The sequence below is a fragment of the Rhinopithecus roxellana genome, chromosome 21 (genome assembly GCF_007565055.1).
Source record: "Rhinopithecus roxellana isolate Shanxi Qingling chromosome 21, ASM756505v1, whole genome shotgun sequence".
NCBI lineage: Eukaryota > Metazoa > Chordata > Mammalia > Primates > Cercopithecidae > Rhinopithecus > Rhinopithecus roxellana.
Genome location: NC_044569.1, coordinates 57830329 through 57857319, shown reverse-complemented (window position 1 = coordinate 57857319; position 26991 = coordinate 57830329). Strand labels below are relative to the sequence as shown.

At 38.0% G+C, this 26991-nt stretch overlaps 1 protein-coding gene across 7 annotated transcripts in view; it reads left to right on the top strand.

Moving 5' to 3' along the window:
* PIAS2 (protein inhibitor of activated STAT 2) overlaps positions 1-26991 on the top strand; it is a 106234-nt gene that overhangs the window by 5059 nt on the left and 74184 nt on the right. For 4 of the 7 annotated variants that reach the window (XM_030926005.1, XM_030926003.1, XM_030926002.1 and 1 more), the window contains exon 2: positions 22188-22662. In XM_030926005.1, the coding sequence (XP_030781865.1) occupies positions 22188-22662 (475 nt within the window). Of the gene's footprint in view, positions 1-6562; positions 6652-9247; positions 9357-22187; positions 22663-26991 lie in introns of all 7 variants that reach the window. The other 3 variants (XM_030926004.1, XM_030926007.1, XM_030926008.1) reach the window with 2 other exon arrangements.

The following is a 26991-nucleotide window of genomic DNA, read 5'->3' as shown; positions in this document are numbered from 1 at the left end:
TTCCACTCCCGTTATGCTTTTAACCATTTTTTGTTTTGTTTTTAGTATTTCATTGTTGTTCCAAAAGTCTAAAAATATTATACCATGCCTTTCTCTCTCTATTTTTTTCAACTCAAAAAAAATGTTTCTTAACTCTTTGGTAGATAAGAAATTTAGGTCATTTTTCCACCTGTCCTAGACCTTGATTTCTACCAGTTACATTTTTGTTCCTAATTTTGCTGTTATTTTTAACTTTTTATTATAAATTTCTGTTTATTGACCTATCGCTTTTAGACAGTACATTTGGCCCTTCATGTCTGTGGATGACTTATCTTTGGTTTCAACCAACCTTGGATCAAAAATATTCAGGAAAAAAGGATGGTTACATCTGTACTGAACATGTACAGACTTTTTTCCTTGTCAGTATTTCCCTAACATTATAATATAACAGCTATTTCATAGCATTTGCAGTATATTAGGTATTGTAAGTAATCTAGAAATGATTTAAAGTACATAGGAATATGTGTATAGATTATATGCAAATACTATGCTGTTTTATATAAGAGACTTAAGCATTCTTGGTTTTTGGTATCTGCAGGGAACCCTGGTACCAACCCCCTACAGATACTGAGAGACAACTATATTTCCTCACTTCCTGGTCTTTCAGAAAAGGATATAACACCCATCCCTTTCCTTTTGGGATTTAAAAGCCAAACCTTGCCTTTGTTTTTCCCTCCTCCCCTCCTAGCCTTTGTTTTCTTTTTTCCTTTTTTCTTGAGACGGGATTTTGCTTTTGTTGCCCAGGCTGGAGTGCAGTGGCGCCATCTTGACTCATTGCAACCTCCGCCTCCTGGGTTCAAGCGGTTCTCCTGCCTCAGCCTCGTGATTAGCTGGGATTACAGGCACCTGCAACCATGCCTGGCTAATTTTTGTATTTTTAATAGAGACAGGGTTTCACCATGTTGGTCAGGCTGGTCTCAAACTCCTGACCTCAGGTGATCCACCCCCCCTTGGCTTCCCAAAGTGATGGGATTACAGGCATCAGCCACTGCACCTGGCCCCAGACTTTGTTTTTTGTTAGTACTATTACATTGTCAAGATTTACAGCGTTTATATAATGTTTTGTAACTCTTCTAAAGTTTTCTGTGCCTCTACAGGAAAATTCTAGAAATTAAGTACTAATGGCCACTCTTGTCATCATGTCAACATATGTATGTTGACATGAGTATTGGTTACTGTAGAACCAAGTACTGTGGAGCCATAGAGGAACTTTACTTCTGTTAAACCTGTGATCCTTAAAAAATAAATATAACAAAATCAGCCAGGCACAGTGGCTCATGTCTGTAATCCCAACGCTTTGAGAGGCCGAGGTGGGCGGATCACCTGAGGTCAGGAGTTTGAGACCAGCCTGGCCAACGTGGTGAAACCCTGTCTCTACTAAAAATGCAAAAATCAGCCAGACGTGATGGTGGGCACCTGCAATCCCAGCTACTCAGGAGGCTGAGGCAGGAGAATTGCTTGAACCTGGGAGACGGAGATTGCAGTGAGCCAAGATCATGCCACTGCACTCCAGCCTGGGCGACAGAGCGAGGCTTCGTCTCAAAAAAAGAAAAAGAAATATAACAAAGTCCTGCTTGAATGAGGAAGGCTCACTGAAGTTATTTTTAAAATTTAGTATTATAATGGATTCTCATCTTGTAACCATTCAGCTTTTCTTGGTAGACTTTTTGGAGTCTTGGCTTGCCTGTTCTAATTTTGGAAGCTTTGTAGACCTGTTACCCAGCTGTCATCCAGGGATTACTTCACATTGTTCTCCTGGGTTAGATCTATTGTTATTTGGATCCCATGTTTTTCTCTTTTAGATACCTTTTTTATTTTACAGGAATGCAGTCTTCAATAGTTGTTTCTGGAAGGATATGCTGGTGATAAACTTTCTAAGTTCTTGAATGTTGAAAATGGCTTGTCTTTGTTCCTGATTGAAAGTTTACATGTGTAATTATAAATTCCTCAGAGCTTTGAAAGCTTTGCTGTGGAAATTTAAAATACTTGGTGTGCTAATGAGAGGTCCATTGCAGATCCAATGGTTATTCCCTTGTAGAAGATTGTAATCTACAATTGTAGTCAACAATCTATGGCATTTGTTTACATTCTGGAAGGTTTCTTTGATTCTGTCTTTGAACTTTTCTGTACAATTTATTTCAGTAGTTATCTTTAATTTATAAGAGCTCTTCTGTCATCTTTTTCATTTGTCTTTTTAAATAGCAACCTGTCCTTGATTTATGGGAAAATACCTTGAGTTTCTCTGATGCTAATTTTTCTAGAGTTCTTGAGACACTTCTCTGAATTGGTGACTCTAATAGTGGGTTTGTATTTAGGTATACTATACTAATTTTTGTCTTTTAAATATTTAAGTTATTTGATAAGTACAAAAGTTTGTAACAGGTAAGGTGTCTGTAAACAAACATACATGTAATTACTAGCCAGTTTACTAGTTCATTAGTGTAACTTTAGCACAGTGCCCTTTCTTGATCATATCCGCTGCAGCCATGCCCGCCTTCACCAGTGAGAGTAGCTACTGTGCTGAGTTTTGTATTCGTCTTTCCTTGTCTGTCTTTATACTTTCAATATATATGCATATGTAAAATTTATTTATGTTTTATTTTTTTTTTTGAGATGGAGTTTCGCTCTTCTTACCCAGGCTGGAGTGCAATGGTGTGATCTTGACTCACCGCAGCCTCCTTCTCCCAGGTTCAAGCAATTTTACTGGCTCAGCCTCCCGAGTAGCTGGGATTACAGGCATGCACCACTATGCCCGGCTAATTTTTTTGTATTATTAGTAGAGATGGGTTTTCACCATATTGGCCAGGCTGGTCTTGAACTCCTGACTTCAGGTGATCCATCCGCCTCGGCCTCCCAAAGTGCTGGGATTACACGTGTGAGCCACCATGCCCGGCCATCCATATTTCTTAAATCCAAATGTTTGAAAATGAAGAAAAAAAAATTGTAAATTTTCGCCAAACTTATCTTGCGGAAAAACCTTGACCTGCACTGATATTGTAATCTTTGTTGATCTCACTTAATGTGAATATTTCTATGTTTCACTGTAGAGATTCTAGGAATAGAATTGCTGGTATTTAATAAGAATATGTGCACATTCACCAGTATTGGATCATGTCAGATTATCTTCCAAAGAAGGTGGTGTCAGTGTTTGTTCTCTCCAGCAATGCAGGAGGTTTCATTACTCAGCTTTCTTGCTAACATCTACTTTTGTCACACTTCAAAAGGTTTTATTGGCTGGGCATGGTAGCTTACGCCTGTAATCCTAGCACTTTGGGAGGCCACGGTGGGTGGATGGCTTGAGACCAGGAGTTTGAGACCAGCCTGGGTAAAATGTTGAAACACCATTTCTAACAAAACAAAACAAAATTAGCTGGGCATAGTGGCCCACACCTGTAGTCCCAGCTACTTGGCAGGCTGAGGTGGGAAGGATCACCTGAAGCTGGGAAGTCAAGGCTTCAGTGAGCTGTGATCATGCCATTGCACACCAGCTTGGGCAACAGAGTGAGACCCTGTCTCAAAAAAAAATGTTTTTACCCATAAGTATAAAATACCACCTTTTAGTTTTCATTTTCTTTTGCTAATGAGTTTGAGCATCTTTTACTATACTGATTAGCCATTCTTCCCTTTTCTCAGATTCATATTCATGTCTTTTGCCCATGTTTGTACTAGATTTTTAAAAAAAATTATCTTACTGATTTTTAATAGTTTTATTAAACTATTTTTAATAGTTTTATTTTTAATTAGCATATTTATTTATATTTAATTATTTTTAATAGTTTTATTGAAACTATTTATTAATAGTCTTATTAATAGTTGGATGTATGTGGTGCAAATTTCTCCTTTCAATTGGGCTCACTTTTAAATCATTTTTATTTTTATTTTTTGAGATGGACTCTCACTGTTTCCCTGGCTGGAGAGGAGCGGTATGATCTCAGCTTACTGCACCTTCCGCCCCCAAGGTTCAAGAGAGTCTCCTGTCTCAGACTCCTGAGTAGCTGGGATTACAGGTACCTGCCACCACGTCTGGCTAATTTTTGTATTTTTAGTGGAGACGGTGTTTCACCATGTTGGTCAGGCTGGTCTCGAACTCCTGACCTTAGGTGATCTACCTGCCTCGGCCTCCCAAAGTGCTGGGATTACAGACATGAGCCACTGCACCCAGCTTTATGCATTTTTTGATGAGTAGAAGTTCTTAATTTTTATGTGATTGCATTTATCAGGCTTTTCTTTATGGATAATGCTTTTGAACCTTGTTGAAGAAATTTTTCAACAGAGTTCTTGAAGATATTTTCTGTTATTGTAAAAGTGTAAGGCATAGTTTTTTTGTTTTTTTGTTTTTTTAACTTTTCTCATTTAAGGTTTTAATACGCCTGGAGTTGATTTTGTATACAGTGTGAAGTGGTGACCAAGATGCATGGTTTTTCTTCAAAGAATGATAAATTGTTCCATCACCTTTCGTGCAAATTTTTTTCTTCACTGGTTTGGATGCCATCATTCATCTGTGCTTGGGTTCTGGACTCCGGGCCGTTAGTCTGTTTTTATAGAAATTGTTAAAAAGTTACAGTGACTAAAACAAGATGATTATGCTGCTAGCACAAACAAACTTCTTGCCTGGTGAGGTGGCTCAAGGCTGTAATCCCAGCACTTTGGGAGGCCATGGTGGGAGCATCACTTGTGCCAGGAGTTCAAGACCAGCCTGGGCAACATGGTGAGACCCCATCTCTGTGTAAGATAATATTTTTTATAATAAAAAACCAAACTTCTTTTGATATATAGCATACACATAGAAAGTATACAGATCATGAAATTATAACTGGATGAAATTTCTCAAAATAATCATCAGGCAGGTCAAGAAAGAGAACATTACCAGCACTCTAAATATTCCCCTCCCCAGTAGCTAACCTCATTCTTCCAGAAACGACCTACTACCCTAACTTTAACAGATTAGTATTGCCTGTTTTTGAACTTTATATAAATGGAACCTGTACAGTATATATACAGTCGCCCCTTGGTATACCTGGGGGCTTGGTTCTAGGACCCACCCTCCCAATACTAAAATCATGTGTAGTCAAGTCCTGAAGTTGGCCCTGCAGAACCCATGTATAGGAAAAGTGGGCCCTCTATATATGTTGGTTTCACATCCTGCAAATACTGTATTTTTTATCTGCATTTGGTTGAAAAAAAATGTGTATAGGTGGACCTACGCAGTTCAAACCAGTTGACAGGATACAGTTGACCCTTGAATAACACAGGTTATTGTTATTGGATAATGGTCAAAGGTCAACTGTATTCTGTTTCTGTATATGTGTTCTGTTGTTTCTGCCTTTCTTTCGTGTTTCATTTGCAAGATTCATCCCTAGTGGTGTCTGTAGTTGTAGTTGGTTCATTCCTTTTTGCTAGTGATATAGTAGAGTTCCAGTTGCTCCATATCCTTGTCCACCCTTTTGATTTTAGACAGTGTGGTGAATGTGTAGTGGTTTTAATTTGCATCTCCCTAATAAGTAATAATGTCAAGCTCCTTTGAATGTGCTCATTGGCCATTTGGATTTCTTTTGTATAGTGGCTTGCCAAGTCTTTTACTCATTTTTATATTGGGACATCTGTCTTTTCCATACTGATTCATAGGAGTTCATTATACATCTTGGAAAAACCATCTCTTGCTGGTTATGTTTTGTAAATACCTTCTCTTTTTTCCCCTGCCTTTTGAGTCTTTTCAGAGTTCTGCTGGACTTTTAACCTCTCCATTGTCCTTTCCCATTGGCAAATATCTCCAGGGAAGGCATCAGGAAACTCAGCTTTGCAAGCTCTCCTTCTTTTCAGAGTCTTGATGTCTCAGGTCCTTACTGCCTTTGTAGTGCTTCCTGCATTCAAACAGATTTTTGTTTTTTAATATTATATTCGGTTGTTAAGCTCTCACAGGAAGAGTTGGTCTGAAACAGTCTAGTCAGTCATTGAGGGACACAGAAGTAGCATAAGTCCTCCTGGCTTGTGGTTGTTCAAGGAACTTCTTGATTGTTTGCTTCTCCACATAATTTTAGAATCATATTTTCATGTTATATACCTCCCTCCCATACACATACGTCTTGTTGGTATTTTGATGGGAAATGCATTGAATCTGTACATTAGTTTGGAGAGAATTACATTTTGCTGCTAAGTTTTCTTAACCAGGATCATTGTAATCTCCATTTCTTTAAGGTTTTTTACAACGTCTTTCAGTAAAATTTTGTTAGTTTCAGTTAAAGTACTGCAAATATTTTGTTAGATTTATTTCTGACAACATTATTTTTATAGCAAATCATAAATATTAACTTTTTATAATTATACTTTGCTGTGTATAGAAGTACAGTTTGGCTTTGCATAACAACCTTGCTATACTCCTAATTGTGATAAAGTATCTTTAGATTTCTTTTGGATTTTTCTATGCAGACAGTCCTATCTGTGAATAATGACCTCTTTGTTTCCTCCTTTCCAATTCTTATGCCTTTTTTTTTCTTTCTTTTTCTTGTCTTAATGTGCTGGCTAGGATCTCCAGTACAATGTTGAATAGAAGCTGTGATGGGGGCATCCTGATCTTGTTCCTGATTTTAAAGGGAATGCTTTCAAAGTTTCACAGTTAAGTATAATGCTTGCTGTAGGTTTATTATAGATAATCTTTTCAGGTTAAGGATGTTCCCTTTCTTAGTTTGCTAATTTAAAAAAATCATGAATTTTATCAGAAGCTTTTTCTGCATCTTTTGAGAAAATTATGTATTTCTCTTTTGTAATCTGTTAACATGCTGAGTTATATTAATTTTTTCCCAATATTTAAACAAACTTTGTGTTGCAGATATAAATTCAACCCTGATCTATCTGTTCCTTTTTTTCATTGGACTCAGTTTGGAGATATTTAATTTAGGATTTTTGTCTCTCATAATGAGTACAACTAGCCTATAATTAAAAAATATACCTTTCCTCTTCTGGAAGAGTTTATGTAACATTAGAAAGATCTGTTTCTTAAATATTTAGTAGAACTTGCTCATAAAATTATTACTATTGTTTTCTTTGAGGAATGCTTCAATTGCTTTGGTTGTAGGACTGTTCATATTTTCAAGTTTCAAACCTGTTTTAGTAGTTCATACTTTTATAGCAAGTTCATTTCGTCCACATTCTTGAATTTGTAGCATTTAGATGTTAATCTCCTATTTTCAGGTACTTGTAGTTAATATCCCCTTGTCTTTTTTTCAAATGCCTTCTTTTCTTCTTGATAATTTTTGGCCAAAATTTTGCCAGTTTTTAAAGATTTTTCGGAGAATCAAGTTTTTGATATTGTTTATGCTCTTTAGTGTATCCTTCCCCTGTTTCATTAATTTTTGCTCTTCTTTTCTTTTCTTGTATTTCCTTTGGAGTTCTGTTCTTTTATTCTAATTTCTTAAGTTGGATGCCTGTCATTAATTTTCAGCATTTTAACCTAGATGTTTAAGATCATAAAATGTCTGTGTATTGCCTCCTTGTTATATGTTTTGGTGTGTAATATTTCCGTTATTTTTACTTGTGTTTTTCTGTTTTCCACTGTGAATTCTTTAACTTATGAGCTATTTAAAAATTTAATTTCCAAACATATGAGAGTTCCTGTAGTTGATTTGGCTATTGATTTGTAATTGCATTTTGGTTAGGCAGCATGTTTGTGTGTGATGCCAGTTGGTGTGTATAATGCCAATTCTTTGAAATATGTTTAGACTATTAAAAATGTGATCCATTTGAATAATTTTTATTTGTACATGAAGAGAATATTGCCTGGTTTTTGGTACAGTTTTATATATGTCCAGTATGTAGGCTTGTTAATTATGTTGTTCAAATCTCTTATCTTTATTTTTTATTAAGAGCAGAGTTAATTTTTTACTAGAATTTTGTTTTATTTTTCATTTTTCTTTGTAGTTCTATTGATTTTTAAACCGTATTTTAACATTATTACTAGCACATGAAAGAACCATAATCCTGTAATCTTAGCACCTTGGGAGGTTGAGGTGGACCACGAGCATCACTTGAGTCCGACAGTTTGAGACCAGCCTGGGTACCATAGTGAGACCCCCATCTCTTTTTTTTTTTTTTGAGACGGATGGAGTCTTGCTCTGTCACCCAGGCTGGAGTGCAGTGGTGCAACCTCGACTCACGGCAACCTCCGCCTGCCGGGTTCAAGCGATTCTCCTGTCTCAGCCTCCTGAGTAGCTGGGACTACAGGTGCCCGCCACCATGCCCGGCTAATTTTTGTATTTTTAGTATAGATGGGGTTTCATCATGTTGGCCAGGCTGGTCTTGAACTCCTGATCTCAGGTGATCTGCCCACCTTGGCCTCCCTAAGTGTTGGGATTACAGGCGTGAGCCACTGCGTCTGGCCTTCTAGATTATTTTTGTTTTTGTCAGTTTTGCCTAATTTAAAAAATTTTGCCTCACCCTTACATTTTTGTGTCCTTTTATTTCAGTTTTATCTCTTTCGAATATAATGCCATTGAATTTTAAGAAAATTAAAAATCTAGTCTGATAGTCTTACTCCTTATAGTTTTTAAATTAAACTTTTAATTAAGATGATTGTCAGTTCACTTGCATTTCTAGGAAATAATACAGAGACATTCCGTGTACTCTTTCTCTAGTTTTTGTCAGAGTTAACTTCTTAAAGACCTTAGTACAGTATCACAACCAGGATATTGACATTAACACAATCAAGATATAGACCATTTTATCACCACAAGGATCCCTCCCTCCAAAGTATTGTCATTTTATAGTCACACTTGTTCCTGTCTCATCCAGTTCCCTCACTCTCTGGCGCTCACTCATCTTTTTCATTTCTATGATTTTTATCTTTTCAAAAATATTACATAAATAGAATCACACAGTATGTAACCTTTTGGGTCTGGCTTTTTCATTCAGCATAGTTCTGGAAGTTCATCCAAGTTGTTGTGTATAAACAGCTCATCCCTTTTTGTTGCTGAATAGCTTTCCACGATATGATTTCACTATAGTTTGTTTAACCATTCACCTGTTGAGGGACATCTAGGTTGTTTACAGTTTTTTGATAATTATGAATAAAAGTGCTATAAAGATTTGTGCATAGGTTTTTTTGGTAAACTTATGCACACATCTTTCTCGGAGATAAATGCCCAGGAGTGCAGTTGCTGGGTTGTGTGGTCATTGTATGTATAGTTTTTAAAGAACTTGCTAAATTGTTTTCCAGAGTGGCTGTACCATTTTACATCCCTACCAGCAATGTATGGAGTGATCCAGTTTCTCTGCATCCTCGCCAGCATTTGGTGTTATCAGTGTTTTTCATTTTAGCCATTCTGGTAGGTATCTAGTGATATCTCAGTGAGGTTTTTATTTGCATTTCCCCAATGGCTAATGATGCTAAACATATTTTTGTGTGCTTATTTGCCATCTGTAATATCCCCATCCATGACATGTCTCTTTGTGTCTTTTGTCCTTTTTCTAATTGAATTCTTTTTCTTTTCCTGTTGCGTTTTGAGAGTTCTAAGTATATCCTGGATAGTAGTCCTTTGTCAGATACGTGTTTGCAAATGTTAATATTTTCTTTGCATCTGTTGATTGTCTTTTTATACTTTTAAAGGAGTCTTTTCAGTAACACAAGTTTTAGTTTGCGTGAAGTGTGGTGTGTCATACTTCCTTTTATGGATCTTGCTTTTAGTTTCAAATCTAAGAACTCTGCCTAGTCTTAGATCCTGAAGATTTTCCTGCTTATTAAAAAAAAGTTTTGTGGTTTTATTTTTACATTAGACTCTGTGATCCATTTGGAGTTACTTTTGTATAAGGTATGAGACTTAAGTGGAAGTTCATTTTTCTGTCTATGGGTGTCCAGTTGATCCAGCACCATATATTGAAAGACTGTCTTTCTTCCACTGAGTTAATTTTACACCTTTATCAACAATTATTTGGATATATATGTGTATGTCTATTTCTAGGTTCTGTATTCTGTTCGCTTCATCTGTGTGTCTACCTGCCCACTAATAACCACGCAGTCTGTCAATCCTAGCTAAGTTGTAACATGGAATAGATTGATTCATCTCCCTCTGTCCTTTTTAAAAATTGTTTTGCCTCTTCTATTAATATTTCTTTTGCCTTTTCATACACATTTTAGAATAAGCTCATCTGTATCTACAAAAATCTTGCTGGAATTTGGATACTAATTATATTAAACCTATATATCGGTTTGGGGAAAGTTGACGTCTTTACTGTGTTGAGTTTTCCAGTCTGTGAAGAATTTATTTATTTAGATTTTCTTTTCTCCTCTTTTTTTTTGTTTTGAGACAGAGTTTCGCTTTTGTTGCCCAAGCTGGAGTGCAATGGCACGATCTCGGCTCACTGCACCCTCTGCCTCCCAGGTTCAAGCGATTCTCCTACCTCAGCCTCCCAAGTAGCTGGGATTACAGGCATGTGTCACCATGCACGGCTAATTTTTTTTGTATCTTTAGTAGAGACGGGGTTTCTCCATGTTGGTCAGACTGGTCTGGAACTCCTGGCTTCAGTGATCCGCCCACCTCAGCCTCCCAAAGTGCTGGTGGGATTACAGGCGTGAGCCATTGTGCCCAGCTTTTAGATTTTCTTAGATTTTTTTTATTCAGTGTTTTGTAGTTTTCAGCATATAAGTCTTGTACATGTTTGTTACGTTTTTACATATGTATTTTAATTTTCTTTGGAGTGTTATAAATGGTGATGTTTTTAACTTGTTTTCACATGTTGATTTTTAGTGTATAAAAATGGGATTGGTTTTTGTGTGTTGATTTTATATCCTGGGACCTTGCTGAACTCACAAGTTCTAGGAGTTGTTTTGTAAATTTGTTGAGATTTTCTATGTAAACAATCATTCTATCTACAAATATAGTTTTATTTTTTTCTTTCAACTCTTATTCCTTTTATTTCCATTTCTTATTCTGCTAACTAGAACTTTTAGTACTATGTTGAATGAGTGGTGATAGTAGGCATCTTTGCCTCAGTTCCAATTATTAGAGGGAAAGCAGTCTTTCACCCCTGAGTATAATATTGGCTTAATTTTTTTTTTGGTAGACCTGTTTATCAAATTGAGGAAGCTCTCCTCTGTTCTTATTTTTGTGGGTTTTTAACTCATGAACAGGTGTTGAATTTGTGAAATGCTTTTTTCACATTGATTGATTTGATAATATGATTTGTTTTTTTGTAACTGTTAATATGATGTATTCTATAGATCTCAAAACAAATAGATAAGACAGTGAAAATGCTGAGCAGCAGTGGCATATAATGAACCAGCCTTGCATACTGGAATAAACTCCACTTGGTCATGGTGCATAATGACCATGGTATTTAATTCTTTTTATATGTTGCTGAATTTTATTGGCTCATATTTTCTTAAGGATTTTAACGTCTATATTCATGATGAATATTGGTTTGTAGTTTAATTTTTTTTTTTTTTTTTTTTTTTGAGACAGTTTCGCTCTTGTTGCCCAGGCTAGAGCGTGATGGCATGATCTTGGCTCACCACAACCTCCGCCTCCCAGGTTCAAGCGATTCTCCTGCCTCAGCCTCCCAAGTAGCTGGGAGTACAGGCATGTGCCATGGCTAATTTTGTATTTTTCTTAGGGATGGGGTTCTCCTTGTTGGTCAGGTTGACCTCGAACTCCTGGCCACAGGTGATCCGCCCACCTCAGCCTCCCAAAGTGCTGGGATTACAGGCATGAGCCACTGCACCCAGCCTGTAGTTTAATTTTTTGTGTTGTCTTTGTTTTGGTATCATGGTAATATTAGTTTCATGAAATGAATTTGGGAATGTTCTCTCATATTCTGTTTTCTGGAAGAAATTATATTGAATTGTTGTTAGTTCTTCTTTATTATTTTTTTTTTCTATTATTTGAGACAGAGTTTTGTTCTTATCACCCAGGCTGGAGTACAATGGTGCGACCTTGGCTCACCGCAGCCTCTGCCTCTAAGGTTCAAGCAGTTCTGCCTCAGCCTCCTGAGCAGCTGGGATTGCAGGTGCCTGCCACCAGGCCCAGCTAATTTTTGTATTTTTAGTAGAGATGGAGTTTCACCATCTTGGCCAGGCTGGTCTCGAACTCCTGACCTCGCGATTCACCCGCCTCGGCCTCCCAAGTACTGGGATTACAGGTGTGAGCCACTGTGCCCAGCCTCTATTATGTATTTTTTAGATGAGGTCTTACTCTGTCACCCAGGCTGGGAACACTGGCATGATTATAGCTCACCGCAGCCTCAAACTCCTGGACCCAGGGTATCCTCCTGTCTCAGCCTCCTAAATAATCAAGACTACAGGTGAGCACCACCAAGCCGTGGTAATTAAAAACATTATTTTGTTTGTTTGTTTTGGCAGAAGCTGGGTCTCACTTGTTGCCCAGGCTGGTCTTGAACTCCTGGCCCAAGTGATCCTCCTCCCGCAGCCTCCCAAATAGCTGGGATTACCAGGTTGGAGCTACTGTGCCTTGCCTATATTATCTTTTTTTTTTAAAGATGGAGTCTTGCTCTGTCACCCAGGCTGGAGTGCAGTGGCGCAATCTCGGCTTACTGCAACCTCCACCTCCTGGGTTCAAGCGATTCTCCTGTCTCAGCCTCTGAGTAGCTGGGATTACAGGCTCCCACCACCACACCCAACTAATTTTTGTATTTTTTGTAGAGACTGTGTTTTACCGTGTTGGCCAGGCTGGTCACAAACTCCTGACCTCAAGTGATCCGCCTGCCTCAGCCTCCCAAAGTGCTGGGATTTCAGGTGTGAGCCACCATGCCCCCCCAATTTTTGTGTTTTTTAGTAGAGTTGGTGTTGGACCATGCTGACCAGACTGATCTCAAACTTCTGACTTCAAGTGATCTGTCCACTTGGCCTCCCAAAGTACACCCTTGCACCCTACTACCAATTTATATGCCTTAATTGCTCAGCGTTTTCATTCTGTCTTACTTATTTTTATATTTTTCCTGATGCTCTCAGGATGAGATCTGTGTTTTCTTAACCTCACAAATTTGATACTGTTACTTCATATAGTAAAGGTTTGTTTAGTTGACTACGTCCCTCCCCACATTTGTTTTCTGTGAAAAACGAACATCATTCTGTGGTCTTAATACTCATTCTGGGCCCAGCATGGTGGCTTATGCACTTTGGGAGGCCAAGGCAGAAGCATCACTTGAGCCCAGGAGTTTGAGACCAGCGTGCAAAACATAATGAAATCTCATCTTTACTAAAAATAAAAAAATTAGCAGGCATGGTGGTGTATGCTTGTAGTCCCAGTGACGCTGGAGGCTGAGGCAGGAAGATCACTTGAGCTTAGGAGGTTGAGGCTGCAGTGAGCGGTGTTTGCACCACTGCACTCTGGGCAGCTGAGCCAAGACCCTGTCTCGAATAACGACAAATGCTCATTCCTCGAGATTACTCTGGTTCAGCAGTGGTGCGCTTTTTGCATTTCACTTTCATTGAATGTGTCAGGCCTGCTTTTGTCTTCAGGACTTTTGCATTTGCTATGGAATGCCTTGGAATGCTTTTCCTCAGATATCCATAGAGTGCTTTCCTCCTGCTTCAGTTACTTATTCAATTACTATTTCAGTGAGGCCTTCCCCCTTTAAAATGGCAAATCCTCTATTTCTTCACTTTTTGTTTCCCTTACCCCTTTGTTTTTGTTCATTTTATTCATCTGCCATATCATCTGTTTTATTTAATTTTTTATTAAGGTTTTGGTCTGTTAAACTCTCCAACTCATTAACCAGTCATTGGAGTTTTTTTATGTTTATAACTTGGAAACAATTGATACCTTTTCAGTGTTGAGTATTTTTAGTAACATGTGTGATGCAGTCTCTTTAATTTATTCAAAGCTTTTTTTTTCTTTTTTTTTTTTGAAATGGAGTGTCACTCTGTCACCCAGGCTGGAGAGCAGTGGTGTAATCTCGGCTAACTGCAACCTCCACCTCCCAGATACAAGCGATTCTCCTGCCTCAGCCTCCCAAGTAGCTGGGATTACAGGCACCCTCCCACCACGCCCGGCTAATATTCGTATTTTTAGTAGAGATGGGGTTTCACTGTGTTGTCCATGCTGGTCTCGAACTTCTGACCTCAGGTGATCCACCTGCCTCAGCCTCCCAAAGAGATTACAGGCGTGAGCCACCACACCCGGCCTCAAAGCTGCTTTTATTCTGTAGTTTAATGTACCTCTTGCAAAATTTAAAAATTTATTCTTTTGCATTTTATGTTTTTGTGTTACTTAGGTTTTTTCAGTAGTCTTTTTCAGTCACTTGAAAATGTATTTGATATACGGAAAATTCAATGTTTTGCCTTGATATTGTTGGGTTGAATTTTTCAGTGGATTCTCTTATATTTCTAATATAGAGAGTCTTGTCATTTGTGAATAGTAAATGTTACTTTTAAAAAATTTGTATTGCCTTGCTGGGCATAGTGGCTCACGCCTGTAATCCCAGCACTTTGGGAAGCTGAGGTGGGTGAATCACTTGAGGCCAGGAGTTTAAGACTAACTTGGCAAACCCTGTCTCTACTAAAAATACAAAATTTAGTTGGGTGTGGTGGTCTGTGCCTGTAATCCCAACTATTTGGGAGGCTGAGGCACAGGAATCCCAGAGGCAGAGGTTGCAGTGAGCCAAGATAGTGCCATTGCAACTCCAGCCTGGGTGACAGAGTGATATTCTCTCTCTCAAAAAAAAAAAAAAAAATTACGTTGCCTTGGTATAGTAGCTCACACGTATAATTCCAGCACTTTGGGAGGTCAAGGTGGAAGGATCACTTGGACCCAGAAGTTTAAGACCAGCCTGCACAACATAGGGAGACTCCGTCTACAAAAAGTAAAAATTAGCTGGGCTGACCTCCCAGCTACTGTGGAGGCTGAGGTGGGAGGATCACTTGAGCCTGGGAGGTTGAGGCTGCAGAGAGCCAAGGTTGTGTCGCTACACTCCAGCTTGGGCAATAAAGTAAGATCCTGTCTCAAAATAACCCCCTCAAATTATATTGCCTTGTATTATCTAGAATTTTTGGAATACTGTCAAATGACAGAACATAGTATACGTTTTAGAAGTCTTAGCTTTGTGATTTAGTGTTTCATTTTTAGCATATTAGCTATTGCTTTCTGACAGATACCAGTTATTGTGATAACAGAATTTCCTTCTATTCTTGTTTATTGAGAGATTTCATCAGGAATGAATAGAATTTTATCAAACGCTCTTCTAGCATTTAGCCCGTTAATCATATGGCTTTTCTACTCAAACCAAAAATCTTTTTGCATTGTCTCTATCAGTTTTCAGAATAATGATGAATTTTTCCCTTAACATCCTTTAACGGAGATCAGTGATTTTTAAAGTATTGTTATGAATAAAATGAAACATTACTATATTTAATCGGTTTGAATCCAATGCAGTTGTAACTCTTTTTGGTGCTCTAATTTTCTCATCTTAGGCTACTAGGAGCCCATTCTGGATGCTTTCTTTGCCCTTCTGACAAGTCCCCTGTGGTCTTTGATAGCTTCTCTGTTTTCTGGTACGATAAAATGTTCTAGGCTCATCTTGTGCATTTTCTGCCCCAGACCTGCAATCACCCATTTCCCCAAAGAGTCTGGGTTCCTTTTATGGAAAATAGTATTTATACCATAATCACTGTTTTACTTTACCTTCAAACAGACTAACAGTTTTTGTTTAATGAAATCTAGAGTACTTTTAGATTTACAGAAAACTTAGGAAGATAGTAGAGTCCCCATGTGCCCCACACCCAGTTTCCCCTGTTCAAGCAAACTTTTAAGTTATCGGAACATTCTTAAATTTACAATGATAGAAAATTCTTCGTGTCCCCAGTACACAGCTTCAGAAGTTGTCAACTCCAATCTTTTGTCGTATATGTCCCCACCTACTTTCCTCAAATTATTTGAAAGGAAACTCCATATACTGTATAATTTTATACATAAATATTCAATCTTGTGACTGTAAGGATAGAAATCATCTTAACCAAGTAATTTACTTAATTTATATTAAACCATTCTTATATTGGTAGATTAAACTGTATTGGGTACATTGAGGACTTTTGTGCCTACACTCACAGGAAATATTGATGTGTTAATATTGGTTTATAAATTGTGTTACACAAAGACTTCTTATGGTCCATGTTGAGAAATGAGAAAGAATGGATGGTATACTAGGCCCACCGTTTAATAGGCTTTTGCCTAAAAGTTTGGTTGGATAGGGTGGTCTTCTCCTGCTGAAGTTTGAAAACCAATAATTTGCGTGTTTTTTGAATTTTGTGTTTTGTGTTCAGCATTTTTCTATATTTGTCTTCTAACATGTATGTATTTGACTCCCTGGCTTTTATTCTCTTGAACAGTTTAAGGAACAGAATTCCATCCTTTCCTTGAAAGCTTGGTGGAATTTATTCATGAAGCTGTCCTGTTTGGGTAGATGTTTTTGGATGTGGAGGGAGGGCAAGACAATATACCTCTTCTTGAATCAGATGGAGTAATTTATATTTTTCTAGGAAACCACTTTTGTCTGTATTTAAGTTATTAGAATATATACTTGTATGTGCTATTTTCTTGGTTTAAATAAATTTGTTTAGTTTTTTGGTCTTTTTTTTTTTTTTCGTTTATAAGACCATACATTTGTTTACTTTCCCTTTTGTGCGTCTAACTTCACTGCATTTTGTTTTCTAATTAATTTTTGTTTTTGTTTTTGTTTTTACCCTGTAACTCTTCCCCAGCCCTTTCGGTTTATTTTATTGTTACTTTTTTGCTTCCTTAATTGATTACTTTATTTTAAATCTTTGTTGTATAATAATAGGAACATTTAGGGAGATGTTTTCCCTGAATTTGGAATGTTGCATTTTCTTTATTTCTTTTAATAGTTGATTTTCAATTTGATTTCTTTTTTTTTTTTTTTTTTTTTTGAGACGGAGTCTCGCTCTGTCCCTCGGGCTGGAGTGCAGTGGCCGGATCTCAGCTCACTGCAAGCTCCGCCTCCCGGGTTTACGCCATTCTCCTGCCTCAGCCTCCCGAGTAGCTGGGACTACAGGCGCCCGCCACCTCGCCCAGCTAGTTTTTTTTTTTTTTTTTGTATTTTTTAGTAGAGACGGGGTTTCACAGTGTTAGCCAGGATGGTCTCGATCTCCTGACCTCGTGATCCGCCCGTCTCGGCCTCCCAAAGTGCTGGGATTACAGGCTTGAGCCACCGCGCCCGGCCCTCAATTTGATTTCTTTAGCTTAGGTGTTATTGTAATCATTCTCTTGTAAGGGAGAAATCCATTAGTCTCTGAAATAAAAGTGGATTTAATTATAGGCATTACATGATTTCACCAGGAATACAGGACCAGGAACTGGGGCCTGCAGTGCTTTGAAAAGAGTAAGTAGTTAGGAACTGAGGTATCTTTCTGGCTTGCCACATAGTTCCCCTTATGTATGGCATTAGCTTGGTCACTCTTTTTTGAGGGATTATGTTAATCTGGTAGTTTTTCTTTATTCCTACTTATAAATGAAGATGTAGATGATGATGATTATTTTTTGAGATGGAGTCTCGCTCTGTCACCCAGTCTGAAGTACAGTAGTGTGATCTCCGCTCACTGCAACCGCCACCTCCCAGGTTCAAGCATTTCTCCTGCCTCAGCCTCCCTAGTGGCTGGGACTACAGGTGCGAGCCACCATGCCTGGCTAATTTTTGTATTTTTAGTAGAGACGGGGTTTTGCTATGTTGGCCAGGCTGTTCTTGAACTCCTGACCTCAGATGATCCACCCTATTCGGCCTCCCAAAGTGCTGGGATTATAGGTGTGAGCCACTGTGTCCGGCCTGAGGTAGATTATTTTAATATTTTAACTGGAGTAGGCAGTATTAATAATGCAATTTGTCAGTTGCCCTCAGCAGCTTCTCGTCTCCTCCTGTATTATATACATCATAGCAGATGGGGAATCTACAGAGCTCATATTGACCTTTACCGTGATTTCTAACCTTATTAGCACTTCCCCAAATTCTAGGCTGTTTTGCAGTTTCTATCTCATGTTTTAGAATTGAAGAGCAATCTCAGGGAAATCTTTTTATTCACTGGTGATTACATGTAACTATCATGTATATCTGTTTGATGAGATTTTTTGTGTTTTTTTTTTTCAAGATGGAGTTTCCCTCTTGCTGCCTAGGCTGGAGTGCAATGGCATGGTCTCGACTCACTGCAACCTCCGCCTCCTGGTTTCAAGTGATTCTCCTGCCTCATCCTCTTGGGTAGCTGGGATTACAGGCACCTGCCACCATGGTGGGACCTGGCTAATTTTTTTGTATTTTTGGTAGAGATGGAGTTTCACCATGTTGGTCAGGCTGGTCTCAAACTCCTGACCTCAAGTGATCCACCCACCTCAGCCTCTCAAAGTGCTGGGATTACAGGTATGAGCCACCGTGCCCAGCTTAATGAGTATTTTCTACCTAATGAGGTAGCACCTTCAGCTTGTGTGTAGTGTTTCAATTATATAATATCCCAGCTTTAAAATTTTTAATAATTCTGTGTTTATTTTCATTTGATAAAGGAACAAGGTTGATATAAAACTCTGGTCTTAATTTATGTTAGTTTTTGTTTACAATTTAGATTATGTATCTTTTTACACAATTCATTATGCCAACACATTTCTCTTGTAGGGAAATTCCTCTGTAGAACACATAGCAGTTTTAACTGAAGTGGGCTGACTCGGGAGCCTTTGAGAGGCAGCACAGTGGAGTGGAAAAACCACTTGGAAAAAATTAGACTAAAGATACCGACATCAGAGGTTGATGGAGAAAAACAACTGAAATCCGTTCTTGGTAGTGTCAGCAGACTAACCTTAACCCCCATGAGGGCTCTGGCAACCCTCTCTGCTCACCACACCCAGTCACTGGAGGAAGGGCCCGAAACTTGGTGGAAGACTAAGTTAAGAAAAAATAGGTATTACTTCTAGAGGAAGTGGGATCCAGTAAGGTTTGCCAAACAACATATTCATAGAATTTTACTTGGTAAGCTGCTTTGAGATTATTTTATCAGTAAGTGCTAAATAAAGGAGAGGGATTTTTGTTTTTTGTTTTTTGAGATGGGGTCTCATTCTGTCGTCCAGGATGGAGTGCAGTGGCTCCATCTCGGCTCACTGCAACCTCCGCCTCCTGGTTTCGAGAAATTCTCCTGCCTCAGCCTCCCGAGTAGGAGGGACTGCAGGCGTATACCACCACGCCCGGCTAATTTTTGTATTTTGAGTAGAGACGGGGTTTCACCATGTTGGCCAGGTTGGTCTTGAACTCCTGACTTCAAATGATCCACCCACCTTGCCTCCCAGAGTGCTGAGATTATAGGTGTGAGTCACCATGCCCGGCCAAGGAGAGGGATTTTTTTTGGATGCTGGTTATTTTAAAATAGAAATTGATGACCAGAGGGAGGAAATGACTTTCCCAGGGTCCAAAGTCTTAGTACTTGGGCTTGAACAATTGCTGATTGCTGGCTTGAAGTTTTTCACAGGGGCCTGTTGACTTCATTACCTTTGGCTGTGTCTCCAGCAGTACTTTATCTTTGCAGCATTTTGTAATGCAAAGACTGTTCCATCTGCTGTTCAGAATTCTGTGATTCCACATTCATAGTCTAAGCCCTTATCTCTTACTTTTTGTCTGTTTATAGTAGTCGATAGAGCCAGTTGCATTAACATCCTTTGTCAAATAATGTTATCACTAGAAATATGAGATATGAGACCTCCTAGAAATTCCTTTTGAGAGTCAAGCTTAGGTAGGGTGACTTTGTGCTTTATTTTGTCATTTCTGTAAAACAGCTTCCCTTAAAATGAAGAATATCTGACAGTAAGTATAAGGAGTGAAGCAAAGTAATGAATTCTGAGTTAGAAAAAATCATAGTTATATTGTATCTGTGTGATTGCCTTTTTTATTGTTAGTGTTCCACAATCAGTTGAAGTATTTACTAAGATTGAGGGAAAGATGCATCGTATTACTCGCTTGGGTAAACCCTTCCCAAGAAGCTGTTGTCTTCCATTTAATGCATGAGATGTTGAGTAAGCTGTGACTGGTTTGTTATGAGATAGGCCAAAAGTTTTCTTGTTTTCATTCTTTGTTGTCTGCACTGTAGAGGTAAGATGAATAAAATCTTCATCTTGCATGTGGAGGAAATAAAGCAAATTGAAATACAGTGACCATGGCATTGTGGTATGTGTTGCTAGTTAGAGTATGACTTAGAGCTGCCCTGTCCAGTGTGTGGTAGCTAGTGACCACATGTGGCTCTTAAGCACTCGAAGTGTGGTTAATCCAAATTGAGATGTATTGTCAGTGTAAAATATACACCAGATATTGAAGACTTAGTATGAAAAACTATACCACTGACACTTTAAAAAATGATTATTTTTAAATTACAAAAATTGATTGCATGTTGAGATGAAAAGATAGGTTTGATACATTGGGTTAACTGTGTTAATGTAAATTATCATTATTATTTTTGAGACAGTCTTAATGTTGCCCAGGCTGGAGTATGGTGGCGTGATCACAGTTCACTGTAGCCTTGAATTCCTGGGTTCAGGTGATCCTCTCACCTCAGTCTCCTGAGTGGCTCGGACCACAGGCACACTGACCACCACGGCTGGCTAATTTTTAAATTTTTGTAGAGACAGGATGTTACTATGTTGTCCAGTGTGGTGTCAAACTCCTGGGCTCAAGTGATCCTCTTGTGTTGTCCTCCAAAGGCACTGGGATTACAGGTGTGAGCCACTGTTCTGGCCTCAGTTTTTTAAATGTGACTACCAGAAGGTTTAATGTGTGTCTTCTATTAGTTTGTGTTGGACAGCACTGAATTAGAGTATAAAATGGCCTGCCAGGATTACAATTTAATATCCTCTCACTTGTACAATATGAAATATGGAGACATATATAGTACACAAAGTACAGTTATGACAGTGTATATGGATTACTTTGGTATATTTAAATCTGTTTGCATTTTAGTAAACTAGCAAGTATTTATACCAACAAGTATTTAAAAACCATATAGAGTTTTAAACAATTGCTTCTGGGCTGTCCCTGAGACTTAAAAGTACAGAGAAACTGCCCCACATTTCCACTATACTGATGAGACAAACAGGTTGAAAAGGAATCCTAAGTGACTGTGGAGTGTGTAGCACGGGCCGGGTTGGAGGAGTGATGAGGGTGGGATGGGACACCAAACCACAGGTAGGTCTCCTGGGTACGTTTCTGACGGCTTTGGTCAGCTCCAGGTGTTCTTCCTCTTTCTTGCTAGATGGTGCATGTGTGGTATCTGACCCAAGTGTGACTTGCCTCTGAGTTCAGAATTGACTGGAAATCACTAAGTAGGTGGATTCCTGAGGCTGCAAGGAATTAAAAATATTCATTAAGTTTTGCTGAAAAAATAGAAGGTGTGATATGAAGCTGAAAGAAACTGCTTATAACCTTTGTTTTACACCCAAGCACAAGCCAGTAGAGTAGCGTGGAGGAAATGTTGCTCTTTAAGATTGATGACTGCTCATTTCCTTGCTCTTCAAAGGTGTTTTTGTCATTTGGATACCCAGCTGGGAATTTCAATCGTTTTAGAAGTTTGACTGACTGCTATATAAGATGTATGTGATTTTTAGCTTTAATATTTTAAAATATTTTCATTATGTTGTTTGTTCCTTAATGTTTGAGTTGGGGTAAAAAATTCATTGCATTTTGGATCAGAGTTCTGACTTGATTTTTATAGATTTACTACTCAGCATCAAAAGTTATACATCTAACATTGTGATTTTTTATTTGGTTAATTGGTGATAATTCTGTAACAAACATTACATTACATTGCATATTGGGAGGGGTTGGTTTTGAAAATGAGTATATTCATTGGTGATAGATTTTATAGTCATAAAGCAAATATCTGTTTACATTAGAGCATAATCAGATAATGAAGTGGTTAGTAGAAAACAATAGACTATAGATTACAAAATTAAGATCTCATACAATAAAATATAATTAACACCATAACTTGAATGTAATTTTTACGGGATTATCTTATGAATGGTAATGATTCTAAGTGGTATGTGAAATGCTGTTACTAGCACATGCCAGTTGATAGAATGCTGGAAAAATCACATTTTACATTATATTTTAGATAGGATTTTTGTATGCTTGAGGGTGACTTGGCTTATGTTTTTTTTCTTTCCTTTTAGAATATGGTTTCTAGTTTTAGGGTTTCTGAACTGCAAGTATTACTAGGCTTTGCTGGACGGAATAAAAGTGGACGCAAGCATGACCTCCTGATGAGGGCGCTGCATTTATTGAAGAGTGGCTGCAGCCCTGCGGTTCAGATTAAAATCCGAGAATTGTATAGACGCCGATATCCACGAACTCTTGAAGGACTTTCTGATTTATCCACAATCAAATCATCGGTTTTCAGTTTGGATGGTAGCTCATCACCTGTAGAACCTGACTTGGCCGTGGCTGGAATCCACTCTTTGCCTTCCACTTCAGTTACACCTCACTCACCATCCTCTCCTGTTGGTTCTGTGCTGCTTCAAGATACTAAGCCCACATTTGAGATGCAGCAGCCATCTCCCCCAATTCCTCCTGTCCATCCTGATGTGCAGTTAAAAAATCTGCCCTTTTATGATGTCCTTGATGTTCTCATCAAGCCCACGAGTTTAGGTAAGTGTTAGAGAATTCAGTTTCTTCTGAACAAGAGAGTAAATGAAATGAGAGACCTTCAACTATTGATTAATGATGTGCTGTTAATATAATAAAATTGAGACATCAATGCCCAGTGTTTGAATTTAGAGATAAAAATTCTGCAACCATGACTGAAATCTAACAGAAAATTTATTTCATATCATTTGAGCTTTCTTCTTTTCCAATTCTTTTATTATGGTAAAATACACATAATATAAAATCTATCATCTTCAACATTTTGAAGTGTACAGTTGAGTGGTGTTAAATATGTTGGTAATGTTGTGCAACCATCACTGCCATCCATCTCCAGAACTCTTTTCATCTTCTGAAACTGAAACTCTGTACCCATTAAACAATAGCTTTCCTTTCCTCCCCTCCCACTAGCCCCTGGCAGTTACTATTCTGCTTCCACTGTCTGTGATTTTGACTATTCCAAGTACCTCATATCATTGGAATCATACAGTATTTCTCTTGTGACTGGCTTATTTCACTAAACTTAATGTCTTCAAGGTTCTAACATGCTGTAGTTTATGTTAGAATTTTCTGCCCTTTAAAGGCTAAATAATACAATAGTATACACTTTTAAAGAAAAATAGTAATCTTTTACTCACTGCACCCCTCAGTCTCACTTTCAAGAGGCAACAACCTTAATTATTTTAGCCGTTTCTTCTGGTTTTACTTCTATATTTCCGTGTTATAGGATACCACATTTTGCTAATCCATTGATGGACACTTGGGTTGCTTCCACATCTTAGCTATTGTGAATAATTCTGTGGACATGGGTATACAAGTATCTCTTTGAGACCCTGCTTTTCAATTCTTCTGGCTGTATACTCACAAGTGGAATTGCTGGATAACATGGTCATTCTGTTGTTAGCATTTTCAGGTATCACTGTACTGTTTTCCATGGCAGCTGCACCATTTTACATTCTCTTCAACAGTGCACAAGGGTTCCAATTTCTCCACATCCTTAACAACACTTTTATTTTCCCCTTTTTTTTTTTTTTAAATAGTGGCCATTCTAATGAAGTGTCTAATGAGTGTCAGGTGGTATCTTATTGCAGCTTTGATTTGCATTTCTGTAATGATGGTGATGTTGTACATTTTCATGTGCTTTTTGGCCATTTATGTATCTTTCAGGAATGTATAGCCAAGTCTCTTGCCCATTTTTGAATTGGTTTGTTTTATTATTGTTGAGTTTTAGGAGTTCTCTATATATTATGGATATAATCCCTTATCAGATATATGAATTTGCAAATATTTTCTCCCATTCTGTGGCTTGCTGTTTTTACTCTGTTGATAGTGTCTTTTGATGTACAACTTAAAATTTTTTCATGAAATTCCAATTTGTTGATTTTTTATTGTTGTTTCCAATGCCTTTGGTGTCATATCCAAGAAATCATTGCTAAACTTCATGCTGTGAAGGTTTTGCCCTGTGTTTTCCTCTTAAGAGTTTTATAGTTTTAGGTCTTACATTTAAGCCTGATCTCTTTTGAGTTAATTTTTGTATATGGTATTAGGTGAGTGTCCAGCTTTGTTCTTTTGTTTGTGGATATCCAGTTTTTCCCCACCATTTGTTGAAAAGCCTGTCCTTTCCCTCACTTGTCAAAAAGTATTTGTGTATGTGAAGTTTTATTTCCAGGTTAGCTGTTCCAAGGTCCCCAACCCTCAGGCCATCGACTGGCACCAGTCCACAGCCTGTTAGAAACCAGGTTGCACAGCAGGAGGTGAACAGCAAGAGAACGAGCATTACAGCCTGAGCTCCACCTCCTGTCAGATCAGCAGCGGCATTAGATTCTCATAGGTGCAGGAACCCTATCGTGAACTGTTTGTGTAAGGGATCTAGATTGCATGCTCCTTATGAGAATCTAATGCCTTATGATCTGAGGTGAAACAGTTTCATCCAGAAACCATTTCCCTGGTCTGTGGGAAAATTGTCTGCCATGAAACTGGTCCTGGTGCCAAAAAGGTTTTGGACTGTTGATTTATTCCACTGGTCTAGATGTCTGTCTTTATGCCAGTACCACAGTTTTGATTACCGTAGCTATGTGATATGTCTTGGAATCAGGAAGAGTGAATTCTCCAGCTTTAATTGTTTTGTAAGATTGTTTTGGTTGTTTGGGACCCTTGAGATTCCACATGAATTTTAGAATGAGTTTTTCTATTTCTGAGGAATTGCAGTGAATCTGTTAATTGGTTTGGGTGGTACTGATATCTTAACAATATTAAGTCTTTCTTTTCCCACACAGACTGATGGGGAAAAAAAAATTAAGTCTTCCAGTACATGAAAATGAGCTGTGTTTCTATTTATTTATGTGTTCTTTAATATCTTTAAGCAATGTTTTGTAGTTTTTATTGTACAGGTTTTCATTTTCTTTGTTAATTTTGAAATATTTTATCTTTTTGATTCTATTGTAAAAACTGCATAATTTCTTTTTCATCTTATTTATTATTAGTTTATAAAAATGCAATTGATTTTTGCATGTTGACTTTGTATTCTGCTACTTTACTGAATTCATTTATTCTAATATGTTTTTTGTGTGGAATCTTTAAGGTTTACTGTGTATAAGAGCCTACCATCTGTGAACAGGAATAATTTTGCTTCTTTCTTTTCTGTTTGTATGCCTTTTATTTCTTTTTCTTGCTTAGTTGCTCTGGCTAGAACTTACCTCAAGCATTCTTACGGTGTAGAACTCAGATTGCTTCTGTGTGAATGGGAATAGACACAAGTCTTATTTATTGATCCTGATTTTGTGTTTTGATACTTTTAATATTTTTTAGGGGATTTATTTTCCATTTAATGTAGCTTTTAAACTGATTTTCTAAGAAATAAACTTTTTATATTTAATTTTATTCCCTTTTTTTTTTTTTTGAGACAGAGTCTGGCTCTTTCGCCCAGGCTGGAGTGCAGTGGCCAGATCTTAGCTCACTGCAAGCCCTGCCTCCTAGGTGTTCGCCATTCTCCTGCCTCAGCCTCCCGTGTAGCTGGGACTACAGGTGCCCGCCACCTCGCCCAGCTAGTTTTTTGTATTTTTTAGTAGAGACGATTTCACCGTGTTAGCCAGGATAGTCTCCATCTCCTGACCTCGATCCGCCCGTCTCCGCCTCCCAAAGTGCTGGGATTACAGGCTTGAGCCACCACGCCCGGCCATATTTAATTTTATTTCTAAAGTGGCACAGGGAGTTTGACATGTATTTTTTTAGCTTTTGTTTAATGCCCATCAATTTGCCTACAATGTGACTAATAAATTTTTACTTTGCTGTGTTATAATTCTTACTGCCTAATGAAATTGTTTACAGATATATTTGGATTTCTTTATGAAATAAATGGAGAAGTAATATTTCATAGTCAATCTGGAAGATTACTTTCTTTCTTGGGAAAACCCTTTTTATTTTCAGTCATGTGAAAACTCTTAAACGTATCAGTGTGCTTTTTCCCTGTCTTACAGGATTGTACTGCAGTCTGTCTTGGTTAAGTCAGAAGGTTGTAAGGGGTAGAGCTAGTAAATGGGTTAGTGTGGCCTGACTAGGGGCAGGCAAGGTGGCTATTTTTTTTTTTTTTTCAGTTTTTTGCTTTTTGCTTTATTTGTGTGAGTAAAACTGGTGATCCAAGCAAGTGGAGTATTGCATTTTATCTCTTTATTACATTCACTTTGAAATAAGGATTGAGTGTTTGTTCACATTTTATTATTTGTACAAAGTCCTCTGAGTAGAATGATTGGATCAAGTAATAAGAACATTTTAGACTCTTGAAAACATATTGCCAAATTATTTTAGTGCCAGTTTAAATTCCACAAGCAAAGTGAGAGAATGCCTGTCATATCTCGTTACTTTTTGCCTTTATTGGGTGCTATTAAAAACAGATCTTTGTGATTTTTAGATGAAAACTTGTATCTTGCTTAAATTTTTATTTTTAAAATTAGTAGCAGGAGCAAGTATTTTATTCTATATTATCTTACTTGTTTTGTTTTTTTTTTTTTTTGAGACAAAGTCTTGTTCTGTCGCCCAGGCTGAAGGGCATTGGTGCCGTCTCAGCTCACTGCAGCCTCCACTTCCCAGGTTCAAGCAGTTCTCCTGCTCAGTCTCCTGAGTAGCTGAGGCTGCAGGCACATGCCACCACACCCAATTAATTTTGTATTTTTAGTAGAGATGGGGTTTCACCATGTTGGCCAGACTGGTCTTGAACTCTTGACCTCAGGTGATCTACCCGCCTTGGCCTCCCAAAGTACTGGAATTACAGGCATGAGCCACCATACCTGGCCAACAAGAGCAAGTATTTTAAATGCTTATTACCCAGTTGTCTGTCTT